This window comes from Melospiza georgiana, chromosome 3, assembly GCF_028018845.1.
Source record: "Melospiza georgiana isolate bMelGeo1 chromosome 3, bMelGeo1.pri, whole genome shotgun sequence".
NCBI lineage: Eukaryota > Metazoa > Chordata > Aves > Passeriformes > Passerellidae > Melospiza > Melospiza georgiana.
The window spans coordinates 20544057-20557367 of NC_080432.1; the positions used below are offsets into that span (position 1 = coordinate 20544057).

General features: G+C 46.4%; 1 protein-coding gene across 1 annotated transcript; it reads right to left on the reverse strand.

The window, feature by feature from the left end:
- Nucleotides 1-5344: 5344 nt before the first annotated feature.
- Nucleotides 5345-11154, reverse strand: CST7 (cystatin F). The gene is made up of 4 exons (XM_058021330.1): nucleotides 11079-11154; nucleotides 6237-6409; nucleotides 5875-5991; nucleotides 5345-5453 (listed from the first exon to the last, which is right to left on the reverse strand). The coding sequence occupies exons 1-4, from the start codon at nucleotides 11152-11154 to the stop codon at nucleotides 5361-5363; spliced, it is 459 nt and encodes a 152-aa protein (XP_057877313.1). The 3' UTR covers nucleotides 5345-5360.
- Nucleotides 11155-13311: the final 2157 nt, after the last annotated feature.

Genomic DNA, 13311 nt, shown 5'->3' on the forward strand with positions numbered 1-13311 from the left:
ATAATGAAAAGCACCAGAAAAGGGGAAGGTGATGCTAAAAATGTTGCCAGATTTCAATGGCCTCCTGCTCTTCTATTAATGGAGGGCTATGCAAATGAAAATGACTGTTCCCTGTCAGTGCCTCTGCCACCCTGCTCTGTGTTCCTGCCAGGCTGCAGCAGCCCTGTGGCAGGACTGAATCAGGCTGACTTGTTCCTGTGCAGGACAGGGCTGCTCTTTTTGGGAAAACCCAGTGCAGGGTGGGATGCTTCAGCGCCAGCTGTTAGCACTGCCCTGCCAGCCCTTGCAGCTGTTGGTCCTCTTCTGGTGGGATATGAAAGTTAAACTTGATGGCATCTCAAGGTGGGGTTGGAAAAGAAAATCTGCTGTGCTGTTTTGTTGTTGGGGTTTTTTTTTTGATGATGCTTTGGCACCCTTGGGGCAAGCACAACTTTGCCTCTTGGTGCACAGTTCTCACTAGTGATTTATTTGCCCAAGCATTTCACCAAGTAACCTTTGGACAAAGTGCAGTTCTCTGTTAAATTTTTTTGGACTTGTACCCCATAAGCTCCCTCTGTTTGTGCAGGCTGGACAGACAGGCTTTATTCAGTCTGAGAGATTAAATCTCTCTGAATCTGTCAAGTCCCAGGTGTAGTGGGTGGCACAATGTTAGCAACAAACTTTTCATGGTGACAGGCTGCTTAACCAGGCCATTGGTGTTCCATTTCTCATAGGAACCTTAACACTTCATTTTAGCTGGCTGCCATTCCTGGTGCTGTGCTGGATCCTGATAATCCATCCATGGCATGCAGAAGTGAGGGGATCTGCAGTAAAACCCAGGTTGGCTGACACACAGGTCTCATTATTCAGCATAGGGGGTGCTAAAGAACAGTATTTTTCTAGAAACTAATTTTTCTCCAAAAGAAATCTCTAATTTTGGTTGGTTTTCAAATGGAAGAGTAAAGCAGCCGCACTAAAATGCCTGTGGAATAAACAAACTGGCACGAAGTCTTGATGCTCCTGTGAGGACTGGTTTTACAGGCTCATTCCACTTCCACAGGGGCTGAGTCGGTGATGTGCTGATTGCAGATGGATGGTGACACACCTGCCTTGAGCAAGGAGAAACCTGGAACAAGCCAGGCTTGGAAAAAGCCAGCCAGTCTTTTTTGATTATGTGAGTGCAGGAACATGACACCTCTGCAGCTCTGAGGCTGGCTCTTCTCTTGTATGAGAAGTCTTACTGGATAAAAGAACATTTAATCCAAAGGTCTTTTCAGAGCATGATTGTCTTCTGGTGGCAGAAGAAAGGTCTGTGGTTCCCTAAAAAGGGAGGAAGTCCTCTTTGCATAACTGAGGCTGCTTCCTGTGTCTTACCCAAGTTTCTTTTGGGACAGACTATGGCATATGGGAGAATGTTGCCCTGTCTCCTGAAAGGCTGGAGAAATTTTTGATTTCATGTAAAGCCCTGCAGTAAAACTGTCCAAGGAGAGGAACTGAGCTGGAGTGCACCACAGCTGTGCATTTAAAAAATGTGCTTTGTTTTACTTTGTTGATGGAATAGATGTTTCTGCAGGGCACAAGTATCAAGAAGATTTTGCTGGAAGTGTTTAAAATGTTACTGCACAGTTCACTGCCCTGTTTCTTGTCTGGAGCAAACTTGTGTACTAGAGCTGCTGGAACATAACCTGTGTGCCCCTGACACTTTTATGCAGAGGTTGGTTTCTCAGTGTGAACAGCTGATGAAAGTGATTGCAAAGTCTTTGCATAAGTCTTTAAATTCCTTTAAATTTGTGAGATAATGACCTCTTAAGCTTCTGGCTCTGTCTGCTCAGTGATCACAACATGGATCTGATGATGCTGACACTTGGGCCTTCTCATCCAGCCTGCTTAAAAACAGTGCTGCAAAAGAATGAGCACAGGGGGCAGCTGATTTTTGCTCATATGCTGATTTTTTTGAGGCAGGGACTGAAAAATGTAGCAATAAGTTGTTGTAGTTAGCTGTGTGTGGAAGGCTTTTTCCTCACAGTCAGCAGCTCTCGTGTCTCCTTATCTGCCTGCTGCCAGCTAAGCCCTGTGTTGGTTCCATGGAGCTGCCCCAGGTGTCAGTGGGCTCTGGAAGTCAGCCAGGTTGTGAAACTGGGTGCATCTGGTACAGACAGAGCTCCCAGGTCCTGCATGTGGAGCTGCTGCTGTCAGGAGAATGCAGAGTGGGAAGTCTGTCAGCCAGCAATGCTTCGTATTTTGGTGGCAGGCAGTTTGTTTCCTGTGCAATTTAAAAAGTGGGAGTATGAGAGGAGATATTTGCAGAGCAGAGCTTTTGAGCAAATCGAGATCTCTGTTTGAGGGTCACTGGCCACTTTGAAGCTTTGCTAAAACTCAGGTTGTGGTTGTCCCATGAGCTCTTAATGTGTCGCAAACAACTTCTATGAAAAATCTTTTCCTTAGGATTTTTCCTCCTGAGAAGCTGAGAAGCCTCAGGAACAAAATGTAAACATTGATTATCTGCTGCTGTGGAATGCAACAGGTGCATCTGTGATTGGCCTCATAGAGTTGTTTCTAATTAATGGCCAATCACAGTCAGCTGGCTTGGACTCTCTGTCCGAGACAGAAGCTTTTGTTATCATTCTTTGCTATTCTATTCTTAGCTGGCCTTCTGATGAAACCTTCTCTTCTATTCTTTTAGTATAGTTTTAATGTAATATATATCATAAAATAATAAATCAAGCCTTCTGAAACATGGAGTCAGATCCTTGTCTCTTCCCTCATCCTGAGACCCCTGTGAACACGGTCACATTAATGTCACTGCTGGGATTGTTCCTTTTTTTCTTCAACATACAGAGCTGGCAGAAACAAGTTTTCCTTCTCACCTCATGCCCTAAATCTTTACCAAAAATATCACTAACTTGCCATTGTAACCTGAAATAGATGTCAGAGACCCAGCAAGGTCTGGAGGGGTATGAACTCTTTGGAGTGAATTGGGGAACTGTTCACCTTGGTGTAAGCAAGATGCAGAGGGCAGAGACATTGGCATTTTGGCTGCTGCATGTCATTGTGATGGAGTGGTGTTTAGCTGCAGCTCTTTAGGTCAGTGCTAGCAGTGTCCTCCTCTTCAATTACCCAAATCCTCCCAGAGTGAAGTGCTCTGGGGTGATGCAAAGAGCTCAGTGGACTTTAACTCTGCTCCTTTCTTTGCTGATGAAAGCTCTGTTACCGTAGCTGAGGGGATGATGGGTACTACAGTTCCAGTGTGCCTTTCTCCTTGTAAAGCACACTGGAATTCTGTGTCACAGTGAGCACTTGGATGCAGCTTTGAACATAAAGCTGATCTGTCTTTCTCAGCAGGAGCTTTTCTGTTTGGATGGAGAGCTCTGAACAGTCGTGCTGCATTTTCCTTGGGAGAACAGCAAAAGCCTGTTGGGTTTGTCAGCCTGCATGGTGCCAAGTTCACCTGGCTTTAACTTTTGTTGCTGTGGCAGATGGAGAATTGGCTTGGTGAGGTGACTGAGATGAAGCACTGTGTGTCAGGGGCTTGGGGAGTCACACGGGGGCCTCTGTTGTGTGACATGCTCACTGCCTGCGTGCATCTCTGCACAGACCTGAAGTGACAGCACGCTGCCTGCTCGCCCCCTTGGTGGCATGTGAGAGGCAGATGACATCTGTTCTGAACACCAGGCTGTCCTGCTGCCTGAAGGAAGGAACATGGATCTGCCCAGCCTGTCTGGAGCTGACAGCCTGGTTGGAAGCCTTTGGCATTGTGTGAAGTGTGCAGCTGAAGGAGAAAAGGGCTTGAGACCATTCCCAACCCCTCTGAGATGTAAAGAGCAGCTCTTTCTGGCTTCTTCTGCTCTCCTACAAGCTTAGCTGTGGCTTGGCTTTCCTGCTTTGTGGACAGCCCAAGCCACCATCACTGACTTTCTTTCTCCTTGTCTTTGGCACCAGGCTGTTGGTGGTGGCTGAATGTAGCATTACATTACATCCTCTTGTGGCCCTTCTGGAGCTTTCTTTAGAGCACTGCTTTTTTTCTTTCTTTGCCTTTTTTTTCCCAGCCAAGACACTGCTGTTCCCAAAGATAAGATGCAACACAGCTGCCTCTCCAGCACTGGATGCTGAATTTGAGCTGTTGCTGAGCCACCTGTTCATCACAAGTGGTATTTCTGAAGCAGAACTTGAGACTTGCCCAGTTTTGGGATTAGTTGGAGCAGATACTCAGCTGTACTATTAATACAATCTGGTTGGAGATCCCCAGACCTTGCCTTGGAGCCAGGCCATTCACTGGCCTTTCTTGACTGAATGATTGTTAAAAGGGCTGAAATTGGGGGTGTTACTGCTAATAGGAGTTACAATATTGCTGCAGAAAAGCAACAACTTTCAGGAAAAAAAAGGAGTATTTGTGGAAAATAAAAAAGGTGTTCTTTGTGGCTTAGATAAGTGCCCTGCCCATTTGGAAGTGCTGGTCTGTGTATGACTGATCATGGGCTCAGACTTTATGGTTGTTTTAAGGCAGCAGCTGCCCAAATCCTTCCCAATAGGGACCTTAGTCCACTGTAAGCAATAATTAGCCCATGGATGAAGAGTGAAGACTTGAAGGAATGGTAGATGTCCACCTAGAGAAGACCACATTGTACTGAACCTGAATATAAGCTGTGGTCTGCCAGAGATTAAATGTTGTGTATTAACCTGGATGGAACTATGCTGTTTAACCTCAGAATTATTCTTTGGCTATATGATTAGATTTATTAGCCTTGGCATTTGCAGTGATGCCCTTTCACAGCATAGCTTAGCTTTAATTAAGGTGGAAGCACTCATTGCACTGAGTAATTTCTGGGATGTTTGTGTTTCAAGACATCCTTATCCATACCTCTGTCTTAAAAAGAAAAAGAGCAGCTCTCCCTCTTGCCTTCCTGACAGATGAGTCTGACCATTTCCCTGGCACTGGAAAATGTTAAAACTTGTGTATATGTGTGTTTATGTATACCCAGGCAAACCACCCCACTGTTGTCAAGCTTTCCTGAGTGTTGTATTCACTCATGCTGTGGTTTAGACTAGTTTCCATCGTGGCTTTGTGAAAGTTCATCACAAAACAAATGCAGCAGAGCTTCATGGGAGTGCTTGGAAATTCAGCCAGAGGATGGATGGCAAATGAATGACAACATGTGTTCATGTGCAGTTTAGTTTTGGAAAAACAGATACAAAACTGGATAGCAAGACATTCTGTCAAGGCAAGCCTTGTCTTTTGAGTGTTTTTCTCAAGGAAAAAACAACCATGTACTTTGAGAGAAAAGCTCTGTGCAGTTCTATACAGCTGTTCCCACTTCAGTATTGACCTCAGCAGTCCAGGCAAGGAAAAACTCAGGGAAGGAGATTCTCTGGAAGTTGGGCTCTCATGGGGAAAGGTCTTGGTGACAGTGGGCAACAGGGATATGCACTTTGTGTGTCCAGGGTGTTATCCAGACCTCAAAATAGCATCTCAGCATCTGTGAAGAAAAGGGGAATAGGTGAGAAAGTTCAGGTGTCTGCTGGTTGATCTCAGCATTGCAGGCTGTGATGGGGCAGGAGAAAACAGCATCCTTTTGTCTGCCCACTTTATCCTAGGAAAAGTGCTGTTTGCTGAGTGATCCTGTCTAGTGGGAAAGCCTGTGTTTCCCACCTAGGAAAGCTATTTAGCCCCTGCTCTATTTCTGCACACTCTCAGTCACCCAGGAGCATGGGCCAGGTGGATGTGTCTGCTTCAACTCCCTGCAGGCAGGAGCTGGCCCTGGATGCACGGAAGGTGAGAACCTGGCCTCACCCCAGCAGGCTTGCAGAGGAGAGGCAGAGCTGCTCTAAAAGTGATTGTACAGCTAGAGATGACCAAGAATCCCCTGCAGTTCCACCCCAAATAAATGGAACACATACCTGTTGAAGGTTTTTTTCCCTCTGGAAGTGACATCTGTCCAGGCTGGGGTGATCCCTCTTCTCACACACGGTGCGTTTGATTTCCACGTGGAGCAGGTACTTCAGCCCTCTGACTATCTAGAGAAAGCAGTTTCCTCCTTTAGAGTGAGGGCAGGGGAAAGAGATGCCAAAACTTCGGCTAGGAATCAAGTGCTAGAGCTGGGACGTGTGTGTCACCCACACAGAGCCCTCCTGTGTAGCAGTGCTATAGGGGACAGCTTCAGCAGCCCTGAGGAGGATCAGGGATGTTGTGCCTTGGATATGCCATACAAGGGTCAGTTAGAAGAAGGTTTGGAGAGCCATCAGGAGCCTGCTGCTCTTACCTGTACCATGGCTTGCTTTATCTGTGATTCCTTAAAGAGGAAGAGGTCATTGGAGCTGTTGTTGTATCTGTAGACCCCAAAGCGAGCGGCCCTGCGCACCTCGGGGCTGTCGGTGCTCACTGGCACAGGGAAGCCAGGTCTTATGGTTGAGTGGGGTGGTGTAACATGTGACCCTGAAACAACACCAAACACCAGGGTAAAACACAGCAGGGGCATGAAAGGGTGGGAGCTTCAGCCCTCTGAACCAATGCTAAACCCTTTTACTCATCCAATGCATTTGGAGGTCTCTGCTCGCATCCATTACAAAGTAGTTTTCATTTATATGACTGAAATGGTGAAACAGTCCCAGGAAATGAAGTGACATAAAGAGATGCTGCCAGAAGTGAAAGCAGAGCTCAAAATTACTCAGAAGAAGCCAGAGTATCACAAATACTATTTCAATGTCTCTGTTATAACTCCCGGTTTATAAAAAGACCAGTTTTGAAACTGCTTATAAAGATAGGTCAGATGTTGCTCAGAGTGCAGTATAGTTTTGATAACATATCAAACACTGGCTCCAGAGTCCTGCTGCTCTTAATTTGCATATCTTATCTTACAGATACAAGTTTTTATCCCACATCCCACCCTTAAACCTTTGATGGCATCTTGAGGTTTTTATGTTAGAAGGATTCAGATGTGAGGAAGAAATTCTTCACTGAAAAAGGGTGGTAAGACACTGGTACATGTTTAATCACTGGAAGTTTTCAACTCCAGGATAGGTGGGGCTTTGAGCAAGCTGGTCTGGTGGAAGGTGTCCGTGTCTGTGGCAGGGCAGTTGGAAGTAGATGGTCTTTAAAGCCCCTTCTAACCCAAACAATTGTATTATTACCAAGGTCATGGAGTGGAGAAGCAGGTGTGCAGAAAATGGAAATTGGGGAGTGTGGGCGTTAACCCATGACCTTTCACATTAGAGCAGTTCATAAAACCATTTACTGTATATTTTTACTTGCTTGTGTAGCTCTTTCCCCACGCACCGCTTCTTTTTCCATCATTTTAAAGAAGCTCAGATCTTACAGTTGATGTCACTATTTCACCCTCTTTTACATTTCCTTTCCTCTCCATTTTCCCACTTCTAAAATCATAGAAGAGGAAAAAAATCCCCAATCCTGGAGAAGGTGCCATCCAGCCACTGCCAATGCCCAGGGCTGCAGGTGCAGGACGCGACCCTGTGTGCGTGCAGGCAGCGAGCCTGGCTGTGCTTGTGCACACAGGTGTACACACAGAGGATGTATTCAATCTGCTGTGAGAGTCAAGCTTTTTATCACCTCTAGCTTTTTTTCACAGATAGATCTCTCACCCCCAGCCAGCTGCACAGAGCATAGGCTGTGCACTTAAACCAGTTTGCAGGGGCAGCTTGATGATCTGAAGTCTATTAAAAAAAAAATAAAATAGCCAAACCAGAATTATGTAACATCAACGGCATAGAAGGTGACAAAAATTTATCACACATGTTGCTTATGCACATCCCACTTATACTGTCACGTCCTTCTCACAGGTGTTAATTGCTGCACCCACTTGTAACAGTGCTCAGGGATTTACACCTTGACCTGCAAAGGAGAGACTCAATTCCACATCCCTCCTCAACCCAAGGATGTCCAAATCCATCTCTCTTCCTGGCTGACACCCCAACTTCCTTAATGACCCCTGTACTTTCTTGCAGGTGGGAGCTGAGAGACCCAGGCCATGTGTTGCAGAGGAGTGGGTGTTCTGCAGGTGGCTTTTGTCTGCTGTGGAGCTGATGAGCTCTCCCGTGCCATGCCTCTGATCTGTGTTTGCACTATGGGTGTGCAGCCAGTGCTTTGTGGTGTTTTTTCACCCAACAGCCTGGAACCCACTTGTAGGTCCCAAGACTACTTATCGATGATATTTTCACCCCCAACGAAGGGAGAGAAATGATGCATCTGACTCCATCTTATCAGAAGGCTAATTAATTACTTTATTATACTATGGTATTCTGTATTATTTTACATTACATCTAAACTGAATGTGCCAAGCACTCAACTGCACTCCACTGCACAGAATTTTGTGACTGTCACCAAACAGTCCCAACACACACACAACACACACACTCTTGGCCCCGACAGGCCAAGGAAACAAAACCCCATCACTTTGGGTAAACAGTCTCCATATTGCATTCTACTTTGGCACAAATACACGCACAGCAAATAAGAATTGTTTTTCCTTCCTCTGAGGTTCAGAGAATGTGAGACCCAGAAATGTTCTTAGGAAGAATTGTGCTTTGCTTGTCACTGTGAGGAGAAATGTGGCAACACCTATTCTCTGTGGGATGGTGTCTTCTTGCTGCAGCAAGGGTGGGATTTGAGAGTCACAGAAGCTTGTGACCATCCAGCCTTGGACCAAAGGTGTTTCTCAGGCAAGCACATCACACACAGTGCTCAGCTCATGGGTAAAACTTTTCACAGGGGTTTAAGGCACTGCCATCCACAGGTGATTGAGGAGGGCCATGCAGGACCTGTCTGCAGGCAGAAATGAAGCTCCAGGCAGAGCAGAGCCTTGGTCTGCCCACCAGGCCAGCAGTCCTGTTGTCCAGAAATGCCATCTTTTTCCTGTGCCATCAATACCAACCCAACAGCTATAGGGACCAGATTTTTCCTGACCTCACTTAGCAGCTGGGACATCCTGCCAGGCTGAGAGCAGGTTGCTGCCCTGGGCTCTCCTTGCTGCTCCCCAGCACCTTGCTTGAATATCTGCTCTCACACCTGTTGGAAAGTCAGGTGTTGCAGTGTTGACATCAGATACTGTTCTTTGCAGAAGGGGGTGATAACCACAGCCCCTTTCAATCTGTATACAATGTCCTTTTGTGGCTTTTGAGAACCTCTTGAGTCATGGTGACGTCTTTTATAGGCCTGAGGTGAATGAGACTGGCTGAAACCACACTGTGTGGATGGAAAGAAAATTATTATGTGTGTTATTCAAACCAAGAGTCAGAGTCCAAGAGCCCTTGTCCCTGACTCCAGTGCTGGGAGATCCAGCAGTGTCACACATGGCCAGGCCTCTGAAATGCATCACCTGGAGAGGTGAGCGAGCTGGACAGGTGTTGTAGACAGGTAGACTCAATATGCCATGTGTCGTAAGCAGGGGAGAGGTTATAGGATATATTTCTCTCCCAGCTTTCACTAAGGAGTACTGGGTGTTTTACCTCGTTCACCTGATACAACTTGGTGTTGAAAACTACTCATACCAGAGCAAAGTGGATATGAAATATACTGAGCCCTCGTGGGAGATCTTTATCCCACCATTTTCCTCTCAGATTCTTTAGGGCTAGGATTTGGTTTTCTTTGTGTGCTTTCATTCCCATTCAAGGTGGTCACTGCATGGCAAACACACAGGTCTGAAATCACTTTCAGTGTTTGGAATAGTTTGCAGCACTCTATTTCCAAACCCCAGGGACTCTCTGGTGTGAGGTACCTGTAATTCTGATTTTTTTCTCTGCAGCCTTTTCTGACCATTTCATCTCTGGCTTAACTTTAGTGCCATTTCCTGCAAATTAGAATTTGTGTGAGGTGATGGCCCCATTCCAGGCACACACAAGGCAGACTTGGCTCAGAGGGCAGATAGCTCTGCAGGGCTCTAGGCAAGCCAGCATTCCTGAGACATCCAGGCTATGTGGGAGCAGAGGCACAGCATAACTTGGCCAGGCACCTACCACACTCAGAGGGCACGAGTGTGTGATCTCACAGTCTGAGCAGACAACTCTTGCTGCTCTAGGGGGAGATGCTCAGGAGCAGAGCATTCACGTTCAGAGCCCATCCTTGCTCCTGGATTTGGAAACGTCAAGAGAGAGATGGAAAAGCCAGCCCTCCTCTTGCTCCTTCTGTTGGGCAATAGTAGGGTTAAACCCTTTGCTTGCTCAAAATTAGCTGGCAACCATCTGTTATTAAGCAAACCAGGGCTGGTTTTGCAGATATGAGTTGAATGTTGCATTAAGAGGCTCTCTATAGTGCTTTCCTCCTTGAGGATTGCTTTGGGGACCTTGTTCCTGCAGTCTGAGAGAGCAATCATTCCTGTGGCTGCTCCCTCCCAGGCTACAATAAAACAAAAAGCAGATTGCAACGTGTTGATTTGTTTTTTTCTACCAGATGCTTTGAAAATCTCCTCCCCATTTCTCCCTCCTTTAAAAACTTCCTCCCCCTAGCAAGGCTAGGGCTTTATCTTTACATTTAAGATGTGGCAGAGTTCCTGCATGCCTCTGCAGCCCCCAAAGGAAACCACAGCAGTACAAAAAAGCTACTGGCTAACCCAACACCATCCCTGAGTTCTTTCTGTATATGTGAACCAAAGTAATGCTGAAATATATTCAGTAGTACTGGACCAAAACCTTCAGAGAAAAACACTCATGTCTGCAGCTCCCATTCTAAAGATTTAAGGCCAGCTGCAATCAAGAGAGTTCCCTTGCTCAGCAAAGAAAGAAATGAAACAGGTTAATGCTTCATTAAAAGTCAGCTAATCTGCACTCAAGTGTCCATCTGTACTTAGCAGTCAGATTGTTACCCGCAGCCTTTAGATTTAATAATCAAGGTCACGCAGAGTTTAAACACTGACAAATGAGTTAAAACCATAAATTGACTTTAAAGCCACTAAATGATATCCCTGGACAGCATGGTTCACTAGACAAGGAGAAAGTCTTTGGAGCAGTTGGGTTTTCAGCTGCAGCCTGAGCCCTGCAGTGCTGAGCCAGCACGGGCAGCGCTTGGAGAAAGGCTGTTACTTACCACAGCCCCACGTAGCAGCACTCACAGAACGTGAACCACAAGGAAAACAGCAATTATTTCCCATTCTTACCGCCTGAAGTCCCGGTGAAGCTCCAGAGTGCCAAGCAGCAAAGTGCAGCGAGGCTGCAGGGGAAGTTCACTGCCATCTCCACCGCTCCACAAGAGGAGCCCGACTACCCAAGGAGTCACTGCCCTGCTTCCTGCCAGAGAAATGCTTCTGTGAGTGCTCTTATTGGCTGGTGGGGATGAAAAAAACCACCCTGAAACCCCCTGAATCGTCACAGCTCTGATGCAGGCTTTGTTTCCTGCTGATGACCACATACCTCGAAGCCCAACCACGAAGCTGCGGCTTGGTGACAGCAGCGCCAGCCTTGCATGAGACAGGGACTTTTGCTTTGTGATCCTCAAGAGCAACAGCGTGGACAAATACCTGTGACACAGCCCTGGAAAGGGGTGTGGGGGTGAGCAGAGTTAGTGTCATGTGCTTTAAGGGTCATGGGGAAAATTCACATTTAAGAAACAGTTAATGAGCCCTGGGGATGTGGCTCATGGCTTGGATTTGTGCATCTGAATGTGGACACCTGACAGAGGTGATGGGTCCAGGGTTTTGCCTCCCCTGATGTGGAGATTGGGGTTTGGTTGAGGGAGATGAGGAAGTTTTAGGGGTACCCACCCAAGGGGGCTGCGAAGAACAAAACCAGTGGGGAAAACATTTTGGGTTTGGTGGCAGGGCATCACACCCTCCATTTATAAAAGGTGTTATGACAACAGGAAAGGGCGGCATTAGAGAGGATCAGTTTTTTCTAGGTGATATCTAGAAAGAAGAGAAACAGGGGAGAGGGGTATTTTGTCTCTCTGTGGCTTGAATTATCCAGTGTAAGTCCTTGGTGTCTAGAAGATCCTCTCTAGGCATTGCTGGCCCATGCTGGGAAGCTTGAAAACCCAGGGAAAGGGCTGGGTTGCCAAACTTTGTGGTGCAGCTGAAATAACCAGCTGACAGATTCAGGAGACTGGGAGATGAAATGTTGTCTCACTGAAGGGCTGAGAGGGGTGGATCTCACTCTGTGTGTGTATGTGCATATGTTTCAGGTGAGCAGGAAGGTGATGGCTGCTTTCACTTGCCCCAGCAATGCCCCTTTTTGAGCAGAGGCATCTTACGGCCTAATACAGGGCACTATGGGTGGTCTATAAAGGGCTGGAGGAAAATATTCTTAATATTTTGTTGCAGGAAGGGATTAGATAAATCCTCTTTCCAAATGTCCCACAGAGAAAGAATGGGGCAAGCATGGTGTGTCACTCTGGTCATCAGTGCTTCTTGCACAGGCTGCTGAATCAGACTTCTGAGCCTGTGGAAAACATTGACACAGAATGAGAAGGGATTTTATTGAGGGGATTTTAATTACTCTCCCTCCTTTTATTTATTCTTTTTTGAGCTGTCATGGCAGCCTGACTACTGTGGCACAGGTAGGGACTCCATCAGGTGTCTTCAGCTCCTCCCTTTCTCCTGAAGAGCTGTTCTCTACATTTGCTACCTCACTGACAGGTCCTGGTGAGTATCATTCTAAGCCTACAGTCAGGTGCTCTAACGTGCAAGAAGGAGGTGATTGAGACCCTTTAAGGCCCCAAAACTTGCTTGATGAGACACTTAAAAGGGTTTTTATTTACTCTGAGATAGAGGCATAGGAGAAATGCTATCAAGATGTTCTCAAGGGTCAAAACAACTTAAAAAAAACTTTCTTTACTGGCATCTTTTGAAAATCAGCAAGTTTTGGCAAAATGTTTAGAGTACCCTACAGCAGCCTTCAAGTACCTAAAGGGAGCCTAAAAGAGAGCTGGGAGAGGGATTTTTGATGCAGTGACAGATCTACAGGAAATGGCCCTAACCTTACTGAAGGCAGTTTTAGATTAGATATTGGGAATGAATTCTTTACTGTGAGGGTTGTGAGGCATTGGCACAGGTTGCCCAGGGCATTGTGAATGCACCATCCCTGCAAGTGTTCAAGGCCAGGCTGGATGGGGCTTTAAGCAACCTGTCCTGGTAGAATGTGTCCCTGCCTGTGGCAGGGGGGTTGGAACTGGGTGACCTTTAAAGCCCCTTTCATCCCAAACCATTCTGTGATTCCATAACAAAGCCAGACAGCCATTTCAAAAAAGCAGCATGTGTCTTCAGGTGACACATTTTTCCTGTCTGCTTCCCTTGCCCCTTCTTTCCATAAAAAATTGATCAGTTACAGCTTTTCCATTTCAACTTTTTCTAGTGCCCCTTTTATGATTTTGTTGAGGAGGTTTCTCTAGTTCTTTAC